At 35.4% G+C, this 27,446-nt stretch overlaps 1 protein-coding gene across 1 annotated transcript in view; it reads right to left on the bottom strand.

The window, feature by feature from the left end:
- The window catches only part of LOC138696918 (uncharacterized), a 135,603-nt gene that overhangs the window by 60,204 nt on the left and 47,953 nt on the right, over positions 1 to 27,446 (bottom strand). The window contains exons 2-9 of the mRNA XM_069822409.1: positions 25,337 to 25,477; positions 23,050 to 23,202; positions 20,233 to 20,477; positions 12,745 to 13,224; positions 9,137 to 9,589; positions 4,436 to 5,095; positions 2,320 to 2,514; positions 834 to 1,093 (exon numbers count right to left, since the gene is read on the bottom strand). Of these exons, the coding sequence (XP_069678510.1) occupies positions 834 to 1,093; positions 2,320 to 2,514; positions 4,436 to 5,095; positions 9,137 to 9,589; positions 12,745 to 13,224; positions 20,233 to 20,477; positions 23,050 to 23,202; positions 25,337 to 25,463 (2,573 nt within the window). The 5' untranslated portion in view covers positions 25,464 to 25,477. The remainder of the gene's footprint in view (positions 1 to 833; positions 1,094 to 2,319; positions 2,515 to 4,435; positions 5,096 to 9,136; positions 9,590 to 12,744; positions 13,225 to 20,232; positions 20,478 to 23,049; positions 23,203 to 25,336; positions 25,478 to 27,446) is intronic.

The raw sequence follows: 27,446 nt of genomic DNA, 5'->3' as shown, positions 1-27,446 counted from the left end.
TACTTACTGGCTTTTAAGGAACCCGGAGGTTTATTGCCGCCCTCACATAAGCCCGCCATTGGTCCCTATCCTGAGCAAGATTAATCCATTCTCTATCATCATATCCCACCTCCCTCAAATCCATTTTAATATTATCTTCCCATCTACGTCTCGGCCTCCCTAAAGGTCTTTTTCCCTCCGGCCTCCCAACTAACGCTCTATATGCATTTCTGGATTCGCCCATACGTGCTACATGCCCTGCCCATCTCAAACGTCTGGATTTAATGTTCCTAATTATGTCAGGTGAAGAATACAATGCGTGCAATTCTGTGTTGTGTAACTTTTTCCATTCTCCTGTAACTTCATCCCTTTTAGCCCCAAATATTTTCCTAAGCACCTTATTCTCAAACACCCTTAACCTATGTTCCTCTCTCAAAGTGAGAGTCCAAGTTTCACAACCATAAAGAACAACCGGTAATATAACTGTTTTATAAATTCTAACTTTCAGATTTTTTGACAGCAGATTGGATGATAAAAGCTTCTCAACCGAATAATAACACGAATTTCCCATATTTATTCTGCGTTTAATTTCCTCCCGGGTATCATTTATATTTGTTACTGTTGCTCCAAGACATTTGAACTTCTCCAGCTCTTCAAAAGATAAATTTCCAATTTTTATATTTCCATTTCGTACAATATTCTCATCACGAGACATAATCATAGATATATTCACGTAAAAAAATTATTTGAGTGACTTGAGTGGAGATTGTCGTTTGCGCAGGTTTTATTTTTATCTCAATTTCACTGAAATATCTAATATTGGTATACTAATAATTATGTTAAAAGCAACTCACCTGAAAATGAGGGCTCCTCCCAAAACATTTCCGAATTTGCGGAGGATCTGTGGTGCATGTCCATTCGGGCTTGCTATCAGCCAGAACAGGTCTTCTCTTCGCAAAGAGCCATGAGCTATTTCCTGGCTAATGGCTTGCATGAGAGCTTGGGTGTGTTCAGGATACGTCCACAGTAACACAGCTCGCGCCCCTCTGGCACGAGCCCCTACCAACTGGTTCACCAGCTCAGAGCGCATCCCACCGGCAGAAAAGTGACTGATCTGAAATGATACACCGATACTTGTGTAGTTATGCAACATTTTAAAGGATAAGTATGACAGTAAACTCCATCTAGACGTACACGTATTTTTCTTACGAAACATGTTTCCGAAATATGCAGAAATTTGTATATAGAATGGACTGTAAGTAATGTCATTCATTTCAACGGGTTATTCTTTGAGATATTTCAAACAAAAAGGTTTAATACAATTTTGCTCATTTTTGCTTCCTTTTTGAGATAAAAATTTCTTTACATGAAAAATTTCATACCGTGTTTTGGGAAAGCCATTGATTTAATTCCCAGTATGCTCAGTCAATTTAAGAAAGCAGTGTATTATGATAATAAATTATTGAAAGAATTTTAGTTCTGTTATTTAAATGTGCAGAAATTTGATCTGAACAAATGTTGTTGTTGTTTTCTAATGCCAGGCGTTTGACAATAAAGTAATTTGGCCTCTTGCACTCCAATATTTTTCAAAGATATTATCATGGTCAGCCACTGAAGCACAGATTTTGAGGTGTTCCGAATCAATTTCTTGGTTTGAGTTGCACAATGGGCAGTTAGGGGACTGATATATTTCAATGCTATGCAGGTGTTTGGCCAAACAATCATGGCCTGTTGCCAATCTAAATGCAGCTACAGACGATTTTCGTGGTAAATCGGGAATTAACTGTGGATTATGATGCAGAGAGTTCCATTTTTTCCCTTGAGATTGTGTTATCAAATTTTGTTTATTGAAGTCTAAGTATGTAGATTTAATAAATCTTTTCACAGAGTAATACGTAGATTTAGTAACAGGTCTGTAAGTAGCAGTGCTGCCCTCCTTTGCTAAAGCATCCGCATTCTCGTTTCCCAGGATTCCACAATGGGATTGTATCCATTGGAATACAATTCTTTTATTGAGTGATATTAATTGAGAGAGCATTTTAGTTATTTCTGCTGTTTGAGATGAAGGTGTGTGTTTAGAGACTATTGATAGAATAGCTGCTTTGGAGTCTGACAATATGTTCAAATTATAAAATCATACAGTACTGCTTAAAATGTACAAAGCACTATTTAAGAAATCTTCGGAGTTTGCAAACACCACTTCATCATCTGCAAATAGAAGTGTATTTGGAAGACTTTGTCCAATGAAATAATTTGATTTCATTTTAAAGCATATACAGATTCTACCTTAAAAACTCTTTATATGTTCAGAATTTCATTAGGGAATGAGTTGTGACTTACCATACTCATATTGGTTGCTATCCCTTCCTCCATTGCCAAGCAGAGTCCATGTCTGATAGCAGCAGTTTGGAATGTTTTGTACCCAGCTGTAAATTCTCCATCTTCAGTAGAGTAGATCACACTGATATAGTTCCAGCCCAGATACTTCAATACATTCACAACCGCATCTACCAGAGAGGACAGGGGTGCTTCAACCTGCATGATAAAAATTATTAATATCACTGCACTGTCATGCTAACTTAGGAATAATATCACTGCTACGTTAAATTACATCTACATTTTCTGTAACATAATGGTACTCAATTTCATCCATACATATAGTACGGTTTTAGTAAATATTATACGAGTTTAAGCAATATTTTCATTAAGACAGACCTTTCTAATAGCGACTCTTTTTGTGGAAATCAACCACGCATAACAATGGGGGTTTATAACTAGTGACCCTTGCCTATCTGTGTAACAACTGATTAATGAACTCGTAATGAAATGTTAAAACTAGTTAAACTAACAACTTTAATTATATGTTGCGTTCATTTTAGAAACTTATGAAGGTACTATACCTTTGTGACTAGTGTCGGAGTGATGTTCGTCATTTTCAAACAATCTAATTAAGTTTCGAGCGGTGTACCGGCGTCTTGTTGCTTGGTTTAATTGTGGAGGAATATGTCGATAGTAGCGGGAGGTGTATCTGTGATAAGTAGTATTGTGTCGAACGGGGTGTGTGTTTTGAAATTAAATTGAGTGTTGTGGATATGCTGTGTTTGTATTTTAGTATGTTTACATATTTCGCATTGCTTTAATAATGGTTAATGATATTTACTTAGGGTGACCAGATTCACATCGATAGAAAAGAGGACACAAAGCTTCAAAAATGTGGAAATTGTTCGGAAAAAAAAAGAGGATTAGATTTAGGCTTTGGCCTATATTATACTATAAATTACGTCAATATCTATTTGCTTACAAAATATTTACAGTAGAGATTTAGGTTTATATCATACTTAAAAGTATGTTAATAATACAAAAATAATTATGATAAAACTTAATAATAATAATGCTTTTACAGTTAGCTACATATAAAAGTCAAGGGAACTATAATTATTAAGGTCAGAAAATATCTGCTCTATTTAGATTTAGGCTTAGTCCTATATTATACCCGTACTTAAAATTATGTCAATATATATTTTACTACAGTATACTTACAGTATGCTAATACTTAATAATATAAAATTATTTTACAGTTAACTACATATGAAAGCCAAGGGAACTATAATTATTATCAAAATACATAAAAAAGACCGCACAAAATGAGAATTTAATATTATTTTATATGCAAAGAGAGTTATGATCGTTGGCAAAGAGTATATTCTGTCGATGCTGCTGCCATCTACAGGAAAATTACTTGAAAAAGGCGTCAAATCAGATAATTTCAAAATATCAGACATACCGGTACAATATTATAGATTTATTAATTTGTCCTACAGAATTTATCTGTAATATTGACACTTAATATTTGAGGAGAAAAATTCGCTCCGGCGCTGGGGATCGAACCCGGGTCCTTGGTTCTACGTACCAAGCACTCTGACCACTGAGCTACGCCGAATTCAATCCACAGCAACGGATCGAACTTTGCTCCTTCGATGTTTCGATATTAAGTGTCAATATTACAGATAAATTCTGTAGGACAAATTAATAAATCTATAATATTCTCTCAGCTAGCAGTGCACAATAACTGCGGATTCCCGGCCAACAAGTCACTCAGCTGAGTGCGCTCCTAGTACAATGGCAGTTGACATTGGATACACGTCAACATATATATGCCTAACTTGGAGTCAGGCCACAAAGGGAAGCATTGAAGGAGGAAAGTTCGATCCGGTGCTGTGGATTGAATTCAGCGTAGCTCAGTGGTCAGAGCGCTTGGTACGTAGAACCAAGGACCCGGGTTCGATCCCCGGCGCCGGAGCGAATTTTTCTCCTCAAATATTAAGTCTCAGACATACAAGTTACGAAAAGGAGAACATTTCTTGATTTTTTTTTAAATCCGCCCGGACCCCGGACAAAGCCCTAAAAAAGAGGACATGTTCGGACAAAAGAGGACGTCTGGTTACCCTATACTTACTTGAAGGATGTACTTGTTCCTGGCATCTGTTACTGCAGCGGCCTGTGTTGTTGAAACTGTTGTAATATTCATCCTGGACAATATTTCATTGGCAACTCTTGCATCTTGTACAGGCAAAGTGTTCACAACAGCTAGAATTTGACGATTACTGTTTCTTTTCGCTTTGTTGTTGAATGCATCAAGACCAGCGGACAGCATCATTGTTCGAACTCGAGAATTGCAAGTGTCAATGAGCAAGGCCCCCAACTGCAGGCCATCCAGCGCACGAGCTAGGTGAGCGTTCACCTTCCGCAGCGCCCACAGGAAGGCCTCGACCTGCCTCACTGCCTGCAGGTCCACTTCATCCCTCTTACACTGCAGCAACGAGTCCCCATCTGTTTCTTCATGAACTGCGAACAGAGCTGCAATGTACAAGTTCTGAGGGGACGGCAGCAAGATGTGGTAATCGTCGGTGAAGTACTGGACGTTGTACTTGACGGAGTGTGGCGCTGGGTGCAGGAGTTGCGCCTCGAAGTCTATCAAGCCTAGCCGTCGTCCAGCAACTGCTCGGTCATGTGTTGCATGGAGGCACAATCCACAATCTACACACAGCTCTGGAGGATCTGGTTCAAAACTTGTATCCAGGATTTGCAACTCATTTTCTGCACTAAATTCCATTATCTGTAACAGATAACAGAACAAGATTTCACTGTCTATTTTATTCAAATTATACAATCTCTTTTTTATGAGCAAAAATAATTTCTAAAACGTTGTACATTAATATAAATATTCCACCTGTCCTATTTCATACATTAAGCAGAGGATCAAGCACACAACTACACTCAAGTGGAACACATACTGGAACTCTAGTGTTAAAGGCTCTGTGACCAAGAAATTATTCTTTCCCAATGTACGAGGGGGATCCAGGAAATAACGACCGTTCGCGCATACCCGCCGTGCAGCTGACTCCCCTTCCTTGTTTGAAGGTCAACTGGCTTCCTTAACATGTGTTCTCATAATGTTGTGAGTACTGGTTGCAACAAGTCGCCATTGTGCATTTTGTGTTACTTCAAAATGAACGACGTGATTGATAATCCCGCCGACTGTGAGGTGAGGAGTGTGATTCGATTTTTGAATGCCCGACATTTGAAACCTGCAGAAATTTACCGGCAATTGAAAGAAGTGTATGGTGATACTGTAATGAATGAAAGAAATGTGAGAAAATGGTGCGAAATGTTCAACAATGGGCGAACAAATATCCACGATGAAACTCGACCCGGACGGCCATCACTCATCACAGAAGACCTGAAGACTAAAGTGAACGACAGAATCTTGCAAGACAGGCGCACATCACTCGACGAATTGCATATTGCCTTTCCTGACATTTCTCGTTCTTTGCTTGGTGAAATTGTGTCGCAACATCTTGGCTACCACAAAATCTGTGCCCGCCTGCACACTGCTGCTTCAACTCCAGAATTGCTGGATCAATTCGGTTGGGAAATCTTTGATCATCTGCCCTATAGTCCAGACCTTGCTCCTAGCGATTTTCACCTTTTCACTAAGCTGAAAGACTTTCTGGGTGGTACGCGTTTTGGAAGTGATGAAGAGTTGAAGAAGACAGTGAACACCTGGCTTAATGAATTGGCAGCAGAGGAGTATAACACGGGAATTCTAAAGCTAGTGAACAGATACGACAAATGTTTAAATGTAGGTGGTGGTTATGTAGTGAAGTAAAGGAAGCTTCAGTTATATAACAGACTTTGTTTTTTTAAATAAATGTATATTTTTTAATTATTACAACAAAACGGTCGTTATTTCCTGGATCCCCCTCGTACAAGACAGACTATGTTGCAGTCAGTTCTCAACAGACTTCTTTTTCAATCAATTTATGACCGGGCATGGAAAATTCGGTTGCTACTTTGAAAGATTTAGGATCAAAAGTGCAGAAGAATCTCTGTGCATATGCAAAGACAATCAGACTGTTGAACATTTGATTTTTCGCTGTCCAGTGTTCGAAAGAAAAAGACACTTTTTAAGATATAATATCTCGGACTGCAATTTAAATTACTGCACACCCCTTTACCATTTACTTGGGAAAAAATGTTGTTACAAACAATTCACAGAGTTTATACACCACATCCACGCAAGACTGTAGCTATTAAGTGTATGTAAAGTAATGATGATATAAAATCTTAACGCACTATCTAAAACAAGGTGTCTCTCTTTGGGACATAATAATAGTAATAACAACAATAACTATGTTTGTATTATAGATTTTACTATTGTTCAGTATTTGATGACAGGTATATAGTTTGTAACCGTAAGTAATTTTGTTTTTATTTCTTTACTATCGCAAATCACCTATATAATAGGTGTTTAATTTGTAACTAAGCCAATTTTGTGCATTATCTCTTTACTATCGCTTAAAATTATGTATAAAACCGCAAATTTATGTAATATTCTTGCAATCTCTTTACACCTTCGATTATAATTTCTAATTTTACTTAATTTTGTTTTAACTGAATGTAATTATTGCATAACGTATTTAGTATTGATTACTGTCTATTAATTAGTGTATTTATATTGTAACTATGACTCATGCCTACTACTACTTCTTTAAAATTGTTTATTATCTCTACATAATGTATTTCACATGTAAAAAACTACAAACCTAATATACCAAAGGTAAAATAGGGTTTCAATATTTGGATAATAATAACAATAATAATAGAAAATTTTAATTAAATTAATGGGTTCATTATTTTTATTATGTGATGATGGGGAATTGCATAAATTAGTTATAAAAATAATGGTATTAGATTAGCAAATGAAGACTTAGTAGTATTATATTTTAATCTAGAAAATGTTAAACAGAAAATTGTGAGTTACTTATATGTTGTCATACTCAATGTATTTTTTTTTACTTGATTATTTAACGACGCTGCATCAACTACTCTATCATTTAGCTCGTGTTAGTAAGATGGTGATATGAGGCCGAGGATTCGCCATAGATTACCTCGAAAAAAACCCAACCAGGTAATCAGACCAAACGGGAACCGAACCCACGCCCTAATTATTTTCCTCCTTCCTCACTTCTTCCCTTAGCCATTTCTTTCCTTCGCCATTTCTTCTCTTCGTCATTTCTGCCTTCAGTTATTTCTTCCCTTCGTTAATAAATTTATTCCCTCAGTTATTTCGAGTCCCCTCTCTGTTCTATCCATCCTTTATCATATGATAACGCAGAATTCCTGCACGTAAATATCGTATGTACTTCGGTACATCATAATAATATGATATGCGTAAGTAATCACTTAGTGATTCAAGACGGCGCTCATTCCATCGGATCCCGGCCACTTAGTCACTTGTAATGAGTGCACCTCTGTACATAGTGTATTAGACATTGTGCCACTGTCACATATTCTGTGACACAGTACATGAGGGTAGGACACCAAAGTGGAAACTCAGAGGTAGAACTTAAACTGAGGGGATTTGATCCGGCATCGGAACTGGAATCCGGTGTGGCTTAGTGGATAAAGTGTCAGCACGTAGAGCTGAAAACCTGAGTTCGAATCCCGGTGCCAGAAAGAATTTTTCTCTCTTCTATCCATCCTTTTTCTTTCTCTGTTCTATCCATCGTAGCTCAGTCAGCTAAGACGTTTGCCTGCTGATCCAGAGTTACGCTCATGAAGGGTAGAAATAATAAAGAGAAGTACCGGTAATAACGAAGGGGAGAAATAAGGAAAGTAAGAAATAACAAAAGAAAGAATAAAGAGAAGAAATAACAAAAGTAAGAAAAAGAAGGAATAATGAAGTGAAGAAATAAGAAAGTAAGAAGAGAAGAAAAAAGTTGAATGGATAATGTAAAAATAAAAGACAAAAGGAAGATACGAAAAAGGGAGAAAAGAAATAAAGAAGGTAGGAAGGAAAAGAAGGAAAGATAAGAGAGGCAGAAGAAATAAAGACACAAACAAAAGAAGGAAGAGAAAGACAGTCAGAAATAGACAAATCAAATACAGCAAGAAAATCAAAGAAAGGAAATAGATGTGTTCTTTAAGGAATAGTATTTCAATCAAAATAGATTTAATGATGAATATCTGCCATTTATTTATTTATTTATTTTTATTGCTAGTAAGTTTGAAATGAATACAAATTAATAAATACAATGAAAGATAAACTAGCCCACTCCTGAATGAGTAATACTCCTGCTCAGGAGGGGATTCAAATACAGACAAAAATAAAATTAAAATTGAGAGTGAATACAGATAATGTTTAAACAACAATTCAGTTGGGTAATCTTTCTGCTTTTTTAAACAAATTTTTAATACTTTTTTCTGTAGTAAAATTAACGGATAAAGGTTGGATTTATAAGTTCCACCCCAAGAAGAATCTAAACATCCACCTTAGCATCAGTAAACTAAAATCCGGATATCTATCTCATAAAAGTGTCTTTATTTTTAAAATATGCATTTTCATAGTCAATAGTAGTGTAAGTCTAAAAATGCAAAAATACAGAATTCAGTCAACTGATTATAGCATCATTAAAGTGTAAATGGAAAATAATCCAAACTAAAGTAAAAAAAAAAATGGTTACTTAAAACAGTGTTCAGTACAGAACATTTTGAAGAAAAAAACCTTATGAGGTGAAAATACCGCTATTAACACTTGATTTTAATACTCAAAGGATTATTATGAAAAATTTACCAATAACAGTTTTATACTCACTTTGTGCAGACCTATGAAACTCCTTTGCTGACTGTTTCTAACGTACTGCACCAACAATAGCGTTGGAAGAGAACTGGGTTCCTTTAACCAGTCTCTGTTCTGCTGAGGTAACTTGAGGCCACTTCTTTGGTTTTGTAATACTTCTGTAAAATACAACTGCTGAAAGTCTTGGTGCGACATTTTCATCAGTTCTGGACATGGATGTCTATTTCCGTTGAAACAAATGACTTCCCACGCCCGTTGTATCGCCTGGGCCATTACAACAATAGCCTGACTGGCGGTTAACACGTCTTCAGCTCTAAGCGCAATATGGAGATCGTCCTCAGAGTTCGTCTGGTCTGTGCATTCCTGATGAAGAGCTGAAGATTCTAACTGACTGTGAACACATTGTTGTCTACTTCGTAAGTAACTCCACAGCCATTCATTCTCTTGAGATGGATATATTCTTGTTTGCTGAAATGACATTTAAAATACTTAGTAGAGTTCGGATATGTGCTCAAAAATGAATGGGTCATTCTCTTGAAAAGATATATTTTACTGTCACAGCGACGTTTCTCCACAAATAATAAATCTAAGCACTCAGTTCACTTGGTGAACATATGTATGCAGTTGAAATTGTAAATTAATTTTATTTCCTACAATTAAATGTTGGTCAAAGGACGTGAAAAGTCACGTCCGTGGACCATCACAACTCTCTAACAGATTAATACAAAAGGTTGTAAAATAAAACAGGAACTAAATTGTAAACCAAAACTGCACTATTTAAGATGTAAATACATCAATGTAATATACATATCTATTCATATATATGGTCTCGTCGTCCTCATTGAATATAATGACTATAAAGCCATATTGTACACTGAAACCTGTTCAAATCGGAACCTGAATAATCCGGAATCCTGTCTAAATCGGAACAATTTATTGGTCCCGGCGAAATTTGTATGTATTATGTGTAATTTTTCCTGAATAAAACGGAAACTGTCCAACGTGGAAACGGAAACTGTCTGCTACTGTTCAAAAAGGAAACAATATTTTGGACAGACTATATTTTGTAACTATATTTTGAAACAGCGTGTAATTTCAAGGAATATACTAAATATGTAGGTCACTGAGATAAAAACAAGTTTTCTTTGCAAAATTCTAGAGGGTACGAGGGTGTGTTGGCCTGTCGGTCATAAATTTTATTACCCTGTTGACTAGGCAGACGAGTCCCTTCAAAGATTTTCAATGCTTCACACCCGTATACTGTCGTAGCTAAACAGAGCGCAAGTGTAGTGCTTTCCAGGTAAAAAAAAAAGTTGCATAAAATGTTGCATTAACATTAAGTGATGAAGTAAAAGTTATCGAGATAAAGGAAAATTAGAAACAAAGTCTATGTGAAATAATATAGAAGTACAGTTGTGGAAAACTGAGGTGTGACACTTTAAAAAATAAAGATCTAATGAGTGAGTGGCTTGCGGGTGATATTGGTGATACAAAAGGAACCAGAAAGCAACTGTTTATGTGAAAATAAATGAACTCTTGTGGGAGTGGGTTCTTCATGACCTTTCAAAGAACAAGACAATTTCTGGATCTGTTCTGCAAAGCAAGCTATTGAACTGGGAAAGAAATTAAATAAACCAGAATTCAAGGCTTCTAATAGATGACTCCTAGTCCAATTAATTAATAATGTGCAGTGATATGCAGTACAGTATTAGAGTATAGTGTTAGATATTAAATATACGGTAATGAGATTAGTAAACTTTAGTAATGTTTAATGACTAATGAGCGAGTTATGATAATATTTATACAGAAAATGAGATTTTAATCAAGATGATTCACCAACGTATTGAGCGACAGAAAGCTGATTTAATGTGATGAGTGTTAAATGGTATATTTTGTACTTCTTGCAGTTTGGGACTTGCCATTTTGTTTTTCATGTATATGAATGACAAAATATTCCATTTTAATGTCACACCTGAATAATACGGAAACCTGTCCACAACGGAAAAAAAATTAGGACCATGTCACTTCCGTCTTGAACAGGTTTCATTGTATTTATATCTATTAAATTGAGAAAAATTCGTTACGGCACCGGGAATCGAACCCGGAACCTCTTAGTTCTGCATGCTGAGCACTCTTTCCCACTCAGCTATGTCAAGACACGATCCGCGGTGTCGGCCGAACTCTTCTCATTCATATCATCAATAGCCTACTATCTGGATTTTTAAGACCTACAAGTCAAGTATGCAGGAACGCAGAGCTGAGAGGTCCCGGGTTCGATTCCCGGTGCCGAAATGAATTTTTCTCCATTTAATAGATATATCTACAGTATGACTACTTATAGTCATTGTATTCAATGAGGACAGCGAGACCTCATATATGAATAGATAATATTATGTATATGTCAAACGTTAGATTCATGAACTGCTGTCGAAAATGGCCAGAAAATCATTTAAATATGCGCTCCTGCACATGTGACTTGTATTTCTTAAAAATGCAGGTAGTACGCTATTGATGATATGAATGAGAGGAATTCGGCCTGCACTGTGGATCGTGTCACGGCATAGTTCAGTTGGAAAGAGCGCTCAGCGCACAGAGCTCAGAGGTCCCGGGCTCGATTCCCGGTGCCGGAACGAATTTTTCTCAATTTAATAGATACATCAATGTAAGCCTGAAAACTTGAAGGAAGTAGGTGATAACAAAACAACGAGTTTTACAACAGACGAAATAAGTCACAAGAATTTCATTCACGTCAGTGGACAAATCTATTATATGTTTATAATTTATTTTATTGAACTAAAGAGCGTCCATGAAGTATCCCAAATTTAAAAAGAAAAATTTGTACAGTATATGTGTGTCTTGCATACGTCACATGAATTTATAAATGAATAGTATTAACTTAAGTCATAAGAAGTGGTAATGGGTTATTTTACAGTGTCACAACCTTAAAGTATTTTCAGAGCCCCAGATACCATAGTAGTTCCATCTATTTTTTGCCAACGTTATACATACTTTGCCTCTTCAATATTGTGAATTTAAGTCGGTAGAGAAGGTATTTGAGGGATAATATTTTTTATGCTGGACCATGCCGAAATGTAGTAATTATACACCTGGTAGCAGCCCTTTAATGGACCTCATTAAAGTTCAGGTGTTCCACCAATCAGAAAATACCATTGTAGCAAGTATCGATTATTCTCGGATATGCAATCGAAAGACAACTAGCGCGAGATTAGACAATATTAAACTCAGTCGAAAAAACAACACACAAATTAACATCAATTCACAGTCATCTTCCAGCCTTTCACAAAGCACATTCCCGAAAATTCATTTCACCAATTGCCGGAAAAAATCAATATGGTCGAGCATAAAAAGTTGTATGAAACTTGACTATAATAGTAATTAAGACGCTCGTATGAAAATTATGAAACTCGCTTGCGCTCGTTTCATAAACATACTCGCGTCTTAATTACTACCATTATAGGCTCGTTGCATAATGTACTATTATAGATGCGGAATAAATCAATGCCATTATGAATACTGTATCTTCGGAGGATATTTTGCCTTTACCTAGAGATGTAAATTTCCCTGGATCATCCTTTCAATTCATCACTTTATTATTCACTTACCTTGATGTGTCGAATACGATCTTGCCAATATTCTTCGAACACATGTAAGTGATCAGTTTGTATTGAAAGTGAGTACAACGTTGAAATTTGTGCAGGCAAAAGACTGATGTCTTCATGCGTAAGTAGGTTAGAAAAGAATAACTGCAATGAACTTGTGTTGTTCGCATGAAGATGATTGTTAAGAGATTCAATGAAGTTTCTTATAGAAGATTGCTGCATCAATACGAGAATAGGAATCTCTTGATTTTCTGAAAACAACGACTGCATCATGTTCTGATTCGAATTCTTCAGGTCTTCGTCACTCCTCTCATTACTCTGGTCCCCCACACTTGCAAACTGCTCCATGGATAGCACACAAACATCATTACTAGAAGCTGCAAGCTGTAGTATCAGCTGTGCCAGACGAGTGCTGGTGCTGTCGTCACCATGTACCACGATCACCTGGTGCCACTTCAACTGCTTCGCCATTGATAATATTGCCTGCAACATTAAGAAGTACAGTACGATTATTTAGTCCTCACAGTCGCCGACAATGTGCGCCTGGGTCAGGCGAGTCCATTTAGTTATGCCAAGGGGTGTTCGGGTTAGTCAGTCGCTTGCATTCAGAGCGATCGAATGTCACACGTGCGGTAGAGTGGTGCGTTACCAGTACAGTTAAGCTGTACTGCATTTCTTTACTGACTGCTTGCTCTTATCTCTACTCCGGAGTTCTCCCCACTACTCCTATTACTTCCCTTCTTTCGCGTCGCTGAGTTGTCAGGACTAAACAATCAGTCTGTACGAACTGGCTATATTTGAACCAGATCTAGAAAGAGAACTATTGACCTTAAGAGTGTCAAATTCGATAGAAAAGAGGTCCGGGCTATGCACTCCATAATCAAAGTTGGGAAGTTACGTGTAAAAAGTTAATTTCTATATGATGGTGTAAATTACGCGTAAAATACGTAATTTATGTCGAAGTAAAAAGTAATAAATTCAAAACTTGCTGTAATACAGTGTGTCCACCATGAACCTGACACATTTCATTTGGCTGCCAAAAATCAATGAATGGAAATAAGTTGGTAACATGCATTGCAATATGTAGAGAAACTGTGGAAATTTCGTTGGCTATTTTTAAAAACCCGCGCGAGAGGTTGTACGTGGCGCTGCGGTAGCTTAAGTCAAAATGGCGACAGCGCAAGAGCGAGCACAAGAGATCTGGTGGTATGCTGAAACAAATTCGGTGATTCAAGTGCAACGCAACTTTCGGCGCGTGTTCCAGAAGCACCCACCATCACGGAACACCATTAAGACATGGAAACAGCAACGGGAAGTGTGGTGAAATTGCATGGTGGCGGTAATGTGCGCGTATCAGAGGAGCGTGTAGCAGCAGTGAGACAGGCGTATGAACGAAGTCCACGCAAGTCAGTTCGACAAGCGGGACGAGAACTGCAGATGCCGAAGTCCACGGTACGTAAGATACTGCGTCGCTCTCTTGGGTTTCATGCATACAAATTGCAGTTTGTTCATGAACTGAAACCAGATGACGGTAATAAGAGGCAGGCATTTGCTATCGACATGTTACATCACATTGATGAAGACCCAACATTTTTAACTCACATTGCTTTTTCTGATGAGGCCACTTTTCATTTATCGGGCAAAGTCAACACACACAACGCGCATATTTGGGGGTCAGAAAACCCACGCTGCATTGTGGAACACATTCGTGACAGCCCGAAATTAAATGTGTGGTGCGGATTGATGCACAATTTGATCATCGGCCCCTTTTTCTTTGCAGAACAAACAGTTACGCGCAGTACCTACCTCGACATGTTGGATCAATTTGTTGTGCCTCAGTTAATGCATTTGCAGCCGAACGTCATCTTTCAACAGGACGGCGCCCCACCACATTGGAGTCTGATCGTTCGAGAATTTCTCGACACAATTTCCCGGTCGCTGGATTGGGCGTGATGGACCGACAAGATGGCCACCTCGATCACCGGATATTACCCCTCTAGACTTTTTCTTGTGGGGATATGTCAAGAACAAAGTGTATACAGGCCACAAAATCCGTGACCTTCAACAGCTACGCGGCCGCATAAGAGATGCCGTCAATTCCGTTACGCCCGAGATGCTTCAGAAGACCTGGCAGGAAATTGAATTCAAGCTAGATGTTCTTCGTGCAACGAGAGGATCTCATGTTGAGGTGTACTGATTTTTTAATAAAACTTGGTGAGTTACTCTTGATATTGCATGCATTCTTTTCTTTTTACCCCAAGCAGTATGAATTATACAGCAATTTCAAATGTGTCAGGTTCATGGTGGACACCCTGTACATTAAATAAACTAAGTTTTAAATTGTTAATCGAGTTCCTAGGCTACTAGCGTGATTAACTTACTTTTTTTTAACTTGGTTATTTAACGACGCTGTATCAACTACGAGGTTATTTAGCGTCGATGGAATTGATGATAACGAGATGAGGCCGAGGATTCGCCATAGATTACCTGACATGATTAACTTACCTATAAATGGCTTTTAGAAAACCCGGAGGTTCATTACCACCCTCACATAAGCCCGCCATCCGTTCCTATCCTGAACAAGATTAATCCAGTCCCCACCATCATATCCCACCTCCCTCAAATTCATTTTAATATTATCCTCCCATCTATATCTCGGCCTCCACTAAGGTCTTTTTCCCCTCAGGTCTTCCAATTAACACACTATATACGTTTCTGGATTCATTCATACTTGCTACATGCCCTGTCCATCTCAAAACGTCTGGATTTAATATTCCTAATTATGTTAGGTGAAGAATACAATGCGTGCACTTCTGCGTTGTGTAGCTTCATTTCTCTAACTTTAGTTAACTCATTCGAGTTTTTCATATTGTCTTCATTTCTTCTATCCTTTGAAATGACACACCAACATCACATAGTGTTTCCGCGTGTTGCTTAGCTACTCCCTGTACCGATTCATATCCTAGAGTTTACTAGTCTTCAAATGCTACTGAGAGTTTTCATCGTGTGCATCTTGGCATTGTATTTCCTACGGTTATTACCTGCAACTTTTGTCTTTATATTTTTTGCCAAACTCCTTATATCATCGTGGTAATGGATGTGTCTTTGCGCGTAATGCTGACTTCGTTTGTTTTCCTTTATCCGCTAACCAAAGAAGTCGTCCTGTTCACAGAGGCCAATATTAAAAGAGAAAAGAAAATGTGTTGTCCTTTTAAAAGAACTCTCTGTGGACACTTTCCCAAAAACGACATCTTTCTCTTTTTTCTATTTTGTTTCAGTTTTTAATAAGAGTATGTTTCCTTTTATAAATTACTTTGTCAGTCTTGAACATTGTAATTCAGCTTTGCCTGTTTTGTTCAATACTAAATAAATAAATAAATAAATAAATAAATAAATAAATAAATAAATAAATAAATAAATAAATAAATAAATAAAGTAATTAATTAATTAATAACTAAATAAATAAGTAAATGAGTAAATAAAATAAATAAATAAGTAAATGAGTAAATAAATAAATAAGTAAATGAGTAAATAAATAAATAAGTAAATGTGTAAATAAATAAGTAAATAAATAAATAAGTAAATGACTAAGTAAATAAATAAATAAGTAAATGAGTAAGTAAATAAATAAGTAAATGAGTAAATAAGTAAATGAGTAAATAAATAAATAAATAAATAAATAAGTAAATGAGTAAGTAAATAAATAAGTAAATGAGTAAATAAGTAAATGAGTAAATAAATAAATAAATGAGTAAATAAATAAATAAGTAAATGTGTAAATAAATAAGTAAATAAATAAATAAATAAATAAATAAGTAAATGAGTAAGTAAATAAATAAGTAAATGAGTAAATAAGTAAATGAGTAAATAAGTAAATGAGTAAATAAATAAATAAATAAGTAAATGAGTAAATAAATAAATAAGTAAATGAGTGAATAAATAAATAAACAAGTAAATGAGTAAATGAATAAATAAATGAGCAAATAAATAAACGAGTAAATAAATGAGTAAATAAATAAATAAATAAATAAATGAGTAAATAAATAAATGAGTAAATAAATACATAAATGAGTAAATAAATGAGTAAATAAATAAATAAACGAGTAAATAAATAAATAAATGAGTAAATAAATAAATAAATGAGTAAATAAATAAATAAATGAATAAATGAGTAAATAAATAAATAAATGAGTACATAAATGAGTAAATAAATAAATAAAAATAAATAAATAAATATTGCACGTTTCTATATCGTTCCTGATTTGATAGTTTAGAAATTGTAAAAGAATGGAATGACAAAATGAACTTAAGTTCACAGCATAGTTCCGAAGTGTTCAGTATGAATTTATAATGCGTGATTTTTAAGTTCGTAGGATCCTGTATTAAAAATAAAAGTTGAAGACATGCCATACGCAGCAAAACATTTGCATAGAAAGGATGACGAACTTTGTTTTATTCCCACAAAACTTAAAAAGAAAAACTGCGCAAAAAATATATTTTGTGGCTCGATAATTAAAAACATAGCAACACAGCGTCTTCAAGCACGCCGTAGAGTATCTAACTTACTAATTCACTTCCATCAAATTTACTAATTCACGCAGCGTAGTTGTGGGTTCAAGTCCCACTTGAGTTGATTATCTTGTTTGGTAAGGCAAACGTCAGGTAATCCAAGGCCAATGCTCGATCTTATCTCGCCATAAAACCATCTCATTGTCACAAATTCCATCAACGCTAAAATTCGTAGTTGATATAATATAAAAAGTATCGAAATAAAAAAAAATCTTCGTTTTCCGGTGAGAAGGAACTCTGTGGAACTCGTCCAGTCAGTTGGATGACCAGTGCTAACGGTCCCAACGAGAAAGTTTCTTCATCCTTACTTAAAAACACGAAAGTAGGTCTATCACTCTGAACTCTTATTATTTCTTATATTTACAGCAACGAAGAAAATATTTGGCATGCTATAAAACATTTTATAACTTCATTAACTCGAATCTATACTTATAAAGCTGTCATTAAGGACAATAATATCGTGATATTTAATCCTTTACTGCGCAGACACCAAAAATAAGAACAAAATAATGCCTAGTTATTACTTATAAATTATATGAAATTCTGTAGACAGGTGTAGTGAAAGAATAGAGCATTTAAAATTTACACAAGGCGTTAATGAATATTCCATTGCTATGGACATTAGGTTGGTAATAAATCTTAAATGAAAGTAGGCCTATTAGACAGAGAAAATGGACTATCGGTAACAATTATTATTATTATTATTATTATTATTATTATTATTATTACACAAGAAATACTTCTCACTTTTCTTCTGTAGGCCTAAATCTTAAGCATAAGTTGAGTAAATATGAAATATCTCCTACATACTCAGATAAAAATATTGTACAATAAATTACAAAAATAAATATATAGTATAAAAGATTTACCAATGTCGAACTTTGAATCTAAGATAAAAGACATTAAAAAGTATGTGTGTGTGTGTGTGTGTGCTGAAATTGAGTTGTGTGTTGAGGATTTCATGTGGGTGTGCAACATAAACAAAGATATGTAAATTCTACATATTCAACCTAAAAACCAGGAACTAAACATACTAGAACAATACGAAATATACAGACACACAAGAACACACCCACATGAAATCTTCAATACACAACTCAATTTCAGAACACACGCACTTTTTGACTCCACATTACACTACAGAAACACACCCCCACAGGAAACGCAAACAGAAGGAGCGAAAAGCAGGACCAGCCAGTTCTGAAGATAGCCCACAACAGGCTGAAACTAGTCAACAAGGTACCGTAGCTAGTATTTAACACGCGAAAGCAAAAAACTACATATTCCGAACAGATAATTGTTCACCATTTATTAACAGAAGAATATTTTGTTATTATTTGTTTGGCATAGGATGCAGAAAATCTCCAGGATTTTATTTTTATAACATAACAATGCTAAAACGAAAAGACTAAGTATATGATTATGTCTCATGACCAGAATATAGTACGAAATGGAACTATAAAAATTGGAGATTTATCCTTCGAAGAGGTGGAAAAATTCAAATATCTTGGAGCAACAGTAACAAACATAAATGACACTCGGGAGGAAATTAAACACAGAATAAATATGGGAAATGCGTGTTATTATTCGGTTGAGAAGCTTTTGTCATCTAGTCTGCTGTCAAAAAATCTGAAAGTTAGAATTTATAAAACAGTTATATTACCGGTTGTTCTGTATGGCTGTGAAACTTGGACTCTCACTTTAAGAGAGGAACAGAGATTAAGGGTGTTTGAGAATAAGGTTCTTAGGAAAATATTTGGGGCTAAGAGGGATGAAGTTACAGGAGAATGGAGAAAGTTACACAAAACAGAACTGCACGCATTGTATTCTTCACCTGACATAATTAGGACCATAAAATCCAGACGTTTGAGATGGGCAGGACATGTAGCACGTATGGGCGAATCCAGAAATGCATATAGAGTGTTAGTTGGAAGGGCGGAGGGCAAAAGACCTTTGGGGAGGCCGAGACGTAGATGGGGAAGATAATATTAAAATGGATTTGAGGGAGGTGGGATATGATGATAGAGACTGGATTAATCTTGCTCTGGATAGGGACCAATGGCGGGCTTATGTGAGGGCGGCAATGAACCTTCAGGTTCCTTAAAAGCCAGTAAGTAAGTAAGTAAGTAAGTAAGTAAGTAAGTAAGTAAGTAAGTAAGTAAGTAAGTAAGTAAGTAAGTAAGTAAGTAAGTAAGTAAGTAACAATGCTAAAAATCTATACAACAAAGCAAGGAAATTGAAGAAAACATAAAATATATTTGCAAAGAGATATGTCTTATGATTGAACTTATATATAACTTATATATTTTGTACTATATTACTAGATATCTGAAAAAAAAAATGCAAATTATAAAAGATATGATTTATCATTACTATTTATGTCACGACAATCAACAATAATCACTCTAAATTGAACGTAAAATGTGGACACCACAACAGAAAGTGAAGTGCGTGCTTTGGATTGCCGAATTTAAATCTGCTACTAGAGTTCGACGCCGATTTCGTCTAGAATTCAACATGGATCCACCTACGTCGAAATCAATTTTGCAGTGAGATAGAACTCTTAAAAAAGATAGGATCCTTGATTCTACAAACAGGCAAACATCCCAAGAATGCCTTATGGACTTCCTTGGGCTCTGGATGAATGCAGTTCGTATACAATTGACCATTTCTTCGGTTACGTTTTTCTTGGTACACTTTCGATAGTTGTCTGGGGCACAGGGTCAGAAAGATGATCATGGGTTAACTTTGTGTGCTCTTTGCTTCATCAAAACCCCTTCCCCGCCATTGAAGTTACTCCTGGAAAGAAGTATCATCTTTCTTCGCCGGAAATGAAATGCATGAGCTTTCTCCATAGCCGTGATACTGCAAAAGACTACGATTTTTATAAGATTAGGCTATTATAATGCAAGAGATAATTACCTTCGCCTTTTGTTCTGACGGCACCACCATTGTGTCTGAATCCAGTTTTATAACCGGAAAGCGTAATTCATCAAGAGCTGCTTGTACTTCGTGGTCGTCGGACAGATGTGCGTCATCTAGCAGTCCAATCTTAATAGCGGATGGTATGAAGATGGTGTTGTTGACTCCTTTTAATGCCGGTAGAAACTCGCCCAACTGTGTCACTGCTACCCTCAGTCTTCCACATGTATCAAATACACGAAGTCCTGTATTACGTAAGAACATGTAAACACTCGTAAGAATGTCTTACAGAACATAATTCCCGTAACAACTTTCAACTACAGCAAAGTTTTCAAAATATAAAGTCAGCCATAAAAATAACATTCCATATTAATTTAAACAATTATTAATTATGAGGTAAATGAGTTTACGGCTTGTTAAGATTTCTTACTATATTTACACCAAACTAATGTTATAATACATTGTATGTGCTATCTGGTAGGATTGAAGAGAAGGCCTTATGGCCTTAATCCTGTCGGAAATAAATAAATAATAAATAAAATAATTAAAAATTGTGTATTGTATTAGTAAATTTCTATATGAAATGAATATATTAACACATAAAATTGTGAGAAAATAAATCTTTTCATTTCATTCAAACTTATGTTTAAGAAAGTCGTTAAATATATTCCAAACTTAAGTTTAAAAAAAGTCGTTAAATAAATTCCAAACTTATGTTTAAAAAAGTCGTTAAATAAATTCCAAACTTATGTTTAAAAAGTCGTTAAATAAATTCCAAACTTATGTTTAAAAAAGTCGTTAAATAAATTCCAAACCTGTGTTTAAAAAAGTCGTTAAATAAATTCCAAACTTATGTTTAAAAAAGTCGTTAAATAAATTCCAAACTTATGTTTAAAAAAGTCGCTAAATAAATTCCAAACTTATGTTTAAAAAAGTCGTTAAATAAATTCCAAACTTATGTTTAAAAAAGTCGTTAAATAAATTCCAAACTTATGTTTAAAAAAGTCGTTAAATAAATTCCAAACTTATGTTTAAAAAAGTCGTTAAATAAATTCCAAACTTATGTTTAAAAAAGTCGTTAAATAAATTCCAAACTTATGTTTGAAAAGTCGTTAAATAAATTCCAAACTTATGTTTAAAAAAGTCGTTAAATAAATTCCAAACTTATGTTTAAAAAAGTCGTTAAATAAATTCCAAACTTATGTTTAAAAAAGTCGTTAAATAAATTCCAAACTTATGCTTAAAAAGTCGTTAAATAAATTCCAAACTTATGTTTAAAAAAGTTGTTAAATAAATTCCAAACTTATGTTTAAAAAAGTCGTTAAATAAATTCCAAACTTATGTTTAAAAAAGTTGTTAAATAAATTCCAAACTTATGCTTAAAAAAGTCGTTAAATAAATTCCAAACTTATGTTTAAAAAAGTTGTTAAATAAATTCCAAACTTATGTTTAAAAAAGTTGTTAAATAAATTCCAAACTTATGCTTAAAAAAGTCGTTAAATAAATTCCAAACTTATGCTTAAAAAAGTTGTTAAATAAATTCTAAACTTATGTTTAAAAAAGTCGCTAAATAAATTCCAAATGTATGTTTTAAAAGTCGTTAAATAAATGCCAAACTACGAAGAACTTACGTCCAGAACATAAAGTATGGTAGATAAACTTTTTTCTCACATTTTATGGGCTACTATGTGTATAGGGACGTATTTTTTGTTAATAGAAATACCGTATGAGCGAAATTTTCCGCAATTACTTTCTTTATTACATTTATTTTTCTCGGTACCTAAAGTATCGAAACAGTGACAGGTAAAACACTAAAATCATCCGCCAAAAAATAAGGTCCCTAACTAAAAACTGAAGTAGCATAAAATAGGTACAGAAATAAAAATCTGGAAAGCAATTAAGCAAACTAAATTTTGTAAGTGACTTTTATTCATATTGTCATATTCGTCGAAGATAATAGTCATTGTTGACGACTTCTTTTCGTAGAAAATTTTTTATTGGTTATTTTTTTAGAAATTGTTGCTGAAATGTAAGGGTCTGCAAAAAAAAAAAAAAAACTTAAAGCGCTATGCATCACTCTTCACTTTCGTAAAATTACGCTTTATTAGGATTTAAAAAAAAAACATATAAATAATATTTATTTCGAGCTACACAAGTACAGTTCGAAAAAAATGTTTTATTTTATGGTTGACATATAAATTACTCCAATTAAAAAGAAGACCCGCCAGATTTCAACGCATTGCGCATGCTCGGTGCCCCAAAGCAGTGTTTTCGTATAAAATTAAAACTTCAACTTAGTTACAAAATAATATCTTTCACAATTTAAATTAATCTGATGTTAGTAAATTGTTTTAAAATATTTTATAAAATTGCATTTTATTAATTATTAACCCTTTTTTGACCGGAATTTTTTTTTCATACACACACCATAGAGAAACAAAAGAAAAACAAAGCAATCCTCTTCCTAAAACAGCTGGCTAAGGAACTGGCGGCTGCTGCAATCTATCGGTAAAGAACGAAACTACTTCTGAGGATACCAAATGGAATCATCAGTCAGAATTACAGAAATGTTAGTGATTCCAAATGGACTCATTCGAGCGGCAAGAATTAATTTTACGTTTTTGATGTTATTTGTAATATATTGCTGTATTAGGCTACATTTTTTTAATTTAACGATGTCTCTTATGCTATGTATTTTATGGCAAATAAACACTATAGGTTGAATACGAATGAGTTATAAATCTATTATAAAAGAGTGTTGAAAATAAGCTACTAAACTGATTAATTACGAATTAAGTAGATGCATTACTAAATTACCTATAGAAACACCTGGAAGAAACGATGGTCCTCTTCTTTGATTCAACACAGACAACATCCACCTCATCGCCTCAAATTTTACAACGCCCTCTTGAGTAGGCGAGCCGCAACCAAACACCCCTGTTCCACGTTCACTAACTTGCATTATTACACCTGCAAAAAATATACACTTAAAAAATCAAAACTGTACCATATTTATACTGCAATCTGCATTACACAACATTCCTTTTGTGAACGTAGGTTATTTTACGACACTGTATCAACATCTCAGGTTATTTAGCGTCTGAATGAAATGAAGGTGATAATGCCAGTGAAATGAGTCCGGGGTCCAGCACCGATAGTTACCTAGCATTTGCTCATATTGGGTTGAGGGAAAACTCCGGAAAACCTCAACCAGGTAACTTGTCTCGACCGGGATTCGAACCCGGGCCACCTGGTTTCACGGCAACTACAGTCAGATTCAAAATCGGCGACAACAATTGAAAAAGTGGATTCCAAAGTGTCGTAAGTCATTTTTATTGTATTATTTTTTAGATTTTTAACTGAATTTAACTTCAGAATTATTGTTTTACCTGCTATCAAATGGACATAAACATAATACATTCTATAATGCTATAATTCGTTCATTATGTGTAGTGAAAAATATTAAATTTATTTCAAATTGTTTTAACTAAGTCGGCATGTATGCAATAGATGTAGAATAATACAACTAATATCACTTGCACTGTTAGCTAGGACGCACATGACATCCGTAAAATATGAATGAAATTAATATTGAAGAAGATACGTGTGTTTGATAACCCCAATTATGCTGGATTGCAAGAAAACCTGATAAACAAAATTAGGCTTATTCTATTGTTTGGTAAAGAACATTTGAAGTTTATAGAGCGCTGTTTAAGTGACATTTAACGGACAGTTATCGTTCCATTCGACATTTAACGAAAAGTTAGTTATCGTTCCATTTATGGTGATTTTAACTCTTGCATTTCAAGCGAGCCAACTTTGTCGGCCAGAGTTACATAAATTCCACGAAATATGGTACAGCAGGCAATGTACATTTCAGAGTGCGCAGGAACCAAATTTGCTTCTACCAGTCAGACTGGAGTGCGGATTAAATCATGTAGAACAATGACGTCATGTGCGAATCGATCAGCGTATTCCGAATCTCACCGGACCGGTGGACAACAATGACGTCACGCTGCAGCGAATTAGAAACAAAACTACTGGAAGGATTGATGGCTGTCATGGCGACTGTATAAGTTGTGATCTGTGCTACGCTAGCAAAATTTTGCGAAATTTCCGTACTGCCATCTCGTTCAAAGAAAAGAGAGCATAAGCAATTTATTTCTTGAACCGGTAGTAATAACTGGTCCGTTGACATGTTCGCTCATAAGCCATTAACATATTGTTTTTACGTTGTGCTCATTACAAACAATACAGCAGAACACACCGCCATGACACAACAGTGCACGATGTCATTCGTCTGCTAATTCCCGCCCTATACAAGAACCAATCAGATTCACTGATAGCGGCTGATGGAGACTGCCACCACCTCTGCAAGCTGATGGCACCGGTGCGACACCAGTGGAGCATGAGTGAAGCCATCGGTGAAATTCGGAACACCGTGATGCCATCAGATTGCTCAGCGCTGAGATTCGCAATAGACTCGATGTAGAAAACGCTGTTTTCAATGTTGGCTCGCTACACCACCATGTAAAATGTTCATGAATCTATTTCTTCGTTAGCTTAAATCTACATAACAAATCAGTATCGTCATACTTTTCCCTCACATTACATCTGTGGAATCCTGCAGTTTAGCTCTGAAAAACTGCTGGCTATTTTAGAGCAAATAATTATCATTTTCGACACTAAACAGCTATAGGCTACTGTTTGACGTAGTTGACCATCTAGTGATAATGTAGACTATAATGGAGAAACTACGTAAAGATTAATTTTTAGTCCTACAGAATTGATCTGTTATGGAAACAATGGTTATTAGAGGAGAAAAATTCGCTCCGGCGCCGGGGATCGAACATGGATCCTTGGTATCATGACAATTGACTTAATATATGTCAACAAATATGTCGAACATGGAGTAAGTTCACAAAGGGAAAAACACTATATAAGGGGATTCGATCCAGTACTATAGATTGAACTTGCGTAGCTCAGTGGTTAGAGCGCTTTGTACGTAGAACCAAGGACCGGGTTCGATCCCCGGAGCCGGAGTGAATTTTTCTCCTCTAATAACCATAATGGAGAAAGTCATGCAGAGCTGACTGTATCTTACCTATAATTGCATTCGCCTCCTGTCGAATTGCAACTTCTTGTACACAGCCTCCTATATGAAACGCTATCATGATTGTGGCTAGAGTTACAACATTGAAGATGCGGTGCCATAACTTCAGAAGCCCCATCTCCAAGGCGACAACTGTAAACAAAAGCTACATGAGTAAAACTGTCCAGCATTACACAGGGTGATTCATAAAGTTACACTTGAACTTACAGTTCTTATTTATGAGTTAAGTGGATAAAAAATATTCACATGACTTTGGGCCAATTAAGAACTGCTACGCAGTTACTTCCAATTTTCAATCAATCACTCAATCAATCAATCAATCAAACTCCTGTATCTCCTCATGAGGAGCTTAGGGCATTCACAAATTGCCTCCATCGGACCCTATTTGTAGCCAACTTCTTCACTTCACTCCATGTTTTCCCCTCTCTAGCAATTTCCTCCAAAACTGTTCTCTTCCATGTATTTTTTGACCTTCCTCTTGTTCTACTACCCTGGGGGTTCCAATCCAAAGCCATTCTTTCTACTGCTCCATCTTCTTTCCTGATTGTATGTCCTATCCAATTCCACTTTCGTCTTTTGATTTCTATTGTGATTTCTTTCTGATTTGTTATCTTCCATAGTTCTGAGTTTGTGATTATATCTGGCCATCTAATTTTTAAAATTCTTCCTAAACATCTATTAACAAAGGTTTGCAATTTATTTTGTATAATTTTACTTGTTTTCCATGTTTCACAGCCATATAATAAGACAGATTTGACATTACTGTTAAAGATTTTAATTTATGTAGATCAAGATATAATATAAGATTTACATATTGGGTACAACTGGACAAATGCTGTATTTGCATTTTTATTCTGTTCTTTACATCCTCAAAGGCTCCAGCATCCTTGTCAATTATGCTACCCAAATATTTAAACTTCCAATTTTGGTAAGTATAAAATGGTCAACCTGAATGCATAGCCATGGAAACAAAATGGCCGACAGTGTTTATTTAACTGAGCGCCAAATGGTGCAGTAGCCAGCATAAATTCGACATGCGAACATGCAATTAAAGCACAATAATATAATTAAAACTGATTCTGATGTTGTGATATACAAGAACATTCATGGTAATCAAGATTTACAATGTTGAAAGGCGTAAATGTTTGCTGATTTAAAAATAGATATTAGAGATAATGTTAATATATGCCAACCAAATTCAACGTTACACTCATGCATTCCATATTTTCTTGACCGTCAAGCATACCTGACTGTTTTTACCATTTCTTTTATTTTAGTCTATAGATCTTACATATATTATCATTGTAGCTTTGAGATAGCCGATTAATTCACTTTACAAGCATTTAAACAATTCATCAGTTGAGTAAAAGGTATGAATATACAGAAAGTTTGTTAATTCTGTTATAAACTTTTTCTCTTGGCCCTTCAAAGTTTGAAGAAAATTAGGCTATTCATTGAAGACAGTATTCCATGAATAGTGAGCTCTTTTTACAACAGTTGAGACTAACAGAGGGCAGGATTAAATCTGATTTGTATTTTCTAGTAAAATTATGAATGTCTTAACCTTACGGTGGCTGAGTGGTCAGGCCTTCAACCTGTCAAGCAGGTGGTCCGGGTTCGAGTCCTGGGATTTTTCATTGAAGAATTTACAGTGACACTTGTGGCAGACAAGGTTCTCCTGTTTCCCCATGTTAGGTAACTACATAATTTCGTCAACATTTATTCATTCCGTCATCATTCCATAGCATTCTCCGAACGCTGGCTGGGGACGCACGGAGGGACTGCCTGCTTGAAAACTGTATACGCAGCGAACCCTAGTGTAGTCAACCGGTATGGGTTTGGGAATGCGCCTAGCTTGAGGGATAGCGCAAAAGATCAAGAAAGATTGCAGTGCTGGGTAGTAGTGTCCCCTCCCGAAATTTAATTCCATTCCATGAATGTTATGGTTTTTTCTTCGTGTACGGAGGAGGGACCCGAAAGCTTACACTGCAGCCTGAGGCTTATTGTGCTATTGTGAATGATTGGGTAGTTGAACGGCCGCGCTTTTGTACAAGTACAGCACGCCGTACCGTGAACTTTATCCGGGCTATGGTATGAATGA

This window comes from Periplaneta americana, chromosome 3 (genome assembly GCF_040183065.1).
Source record: "Periplaneta americana isolate PAMFEO1 chromosome 3, P.americana_PAMFEO1_priV1, whole genome shotgun sequence".
NCBI lineage: Eukaryota > Metazoa > Arthropoda > Insecta > Blattodea > Blattidae > Periplaneta > Periplaneta americana.
Note: the sequence above shows the minus strand (reverse complement) of the source record. Positions and strands in the feature narration are given on the sequence as shown.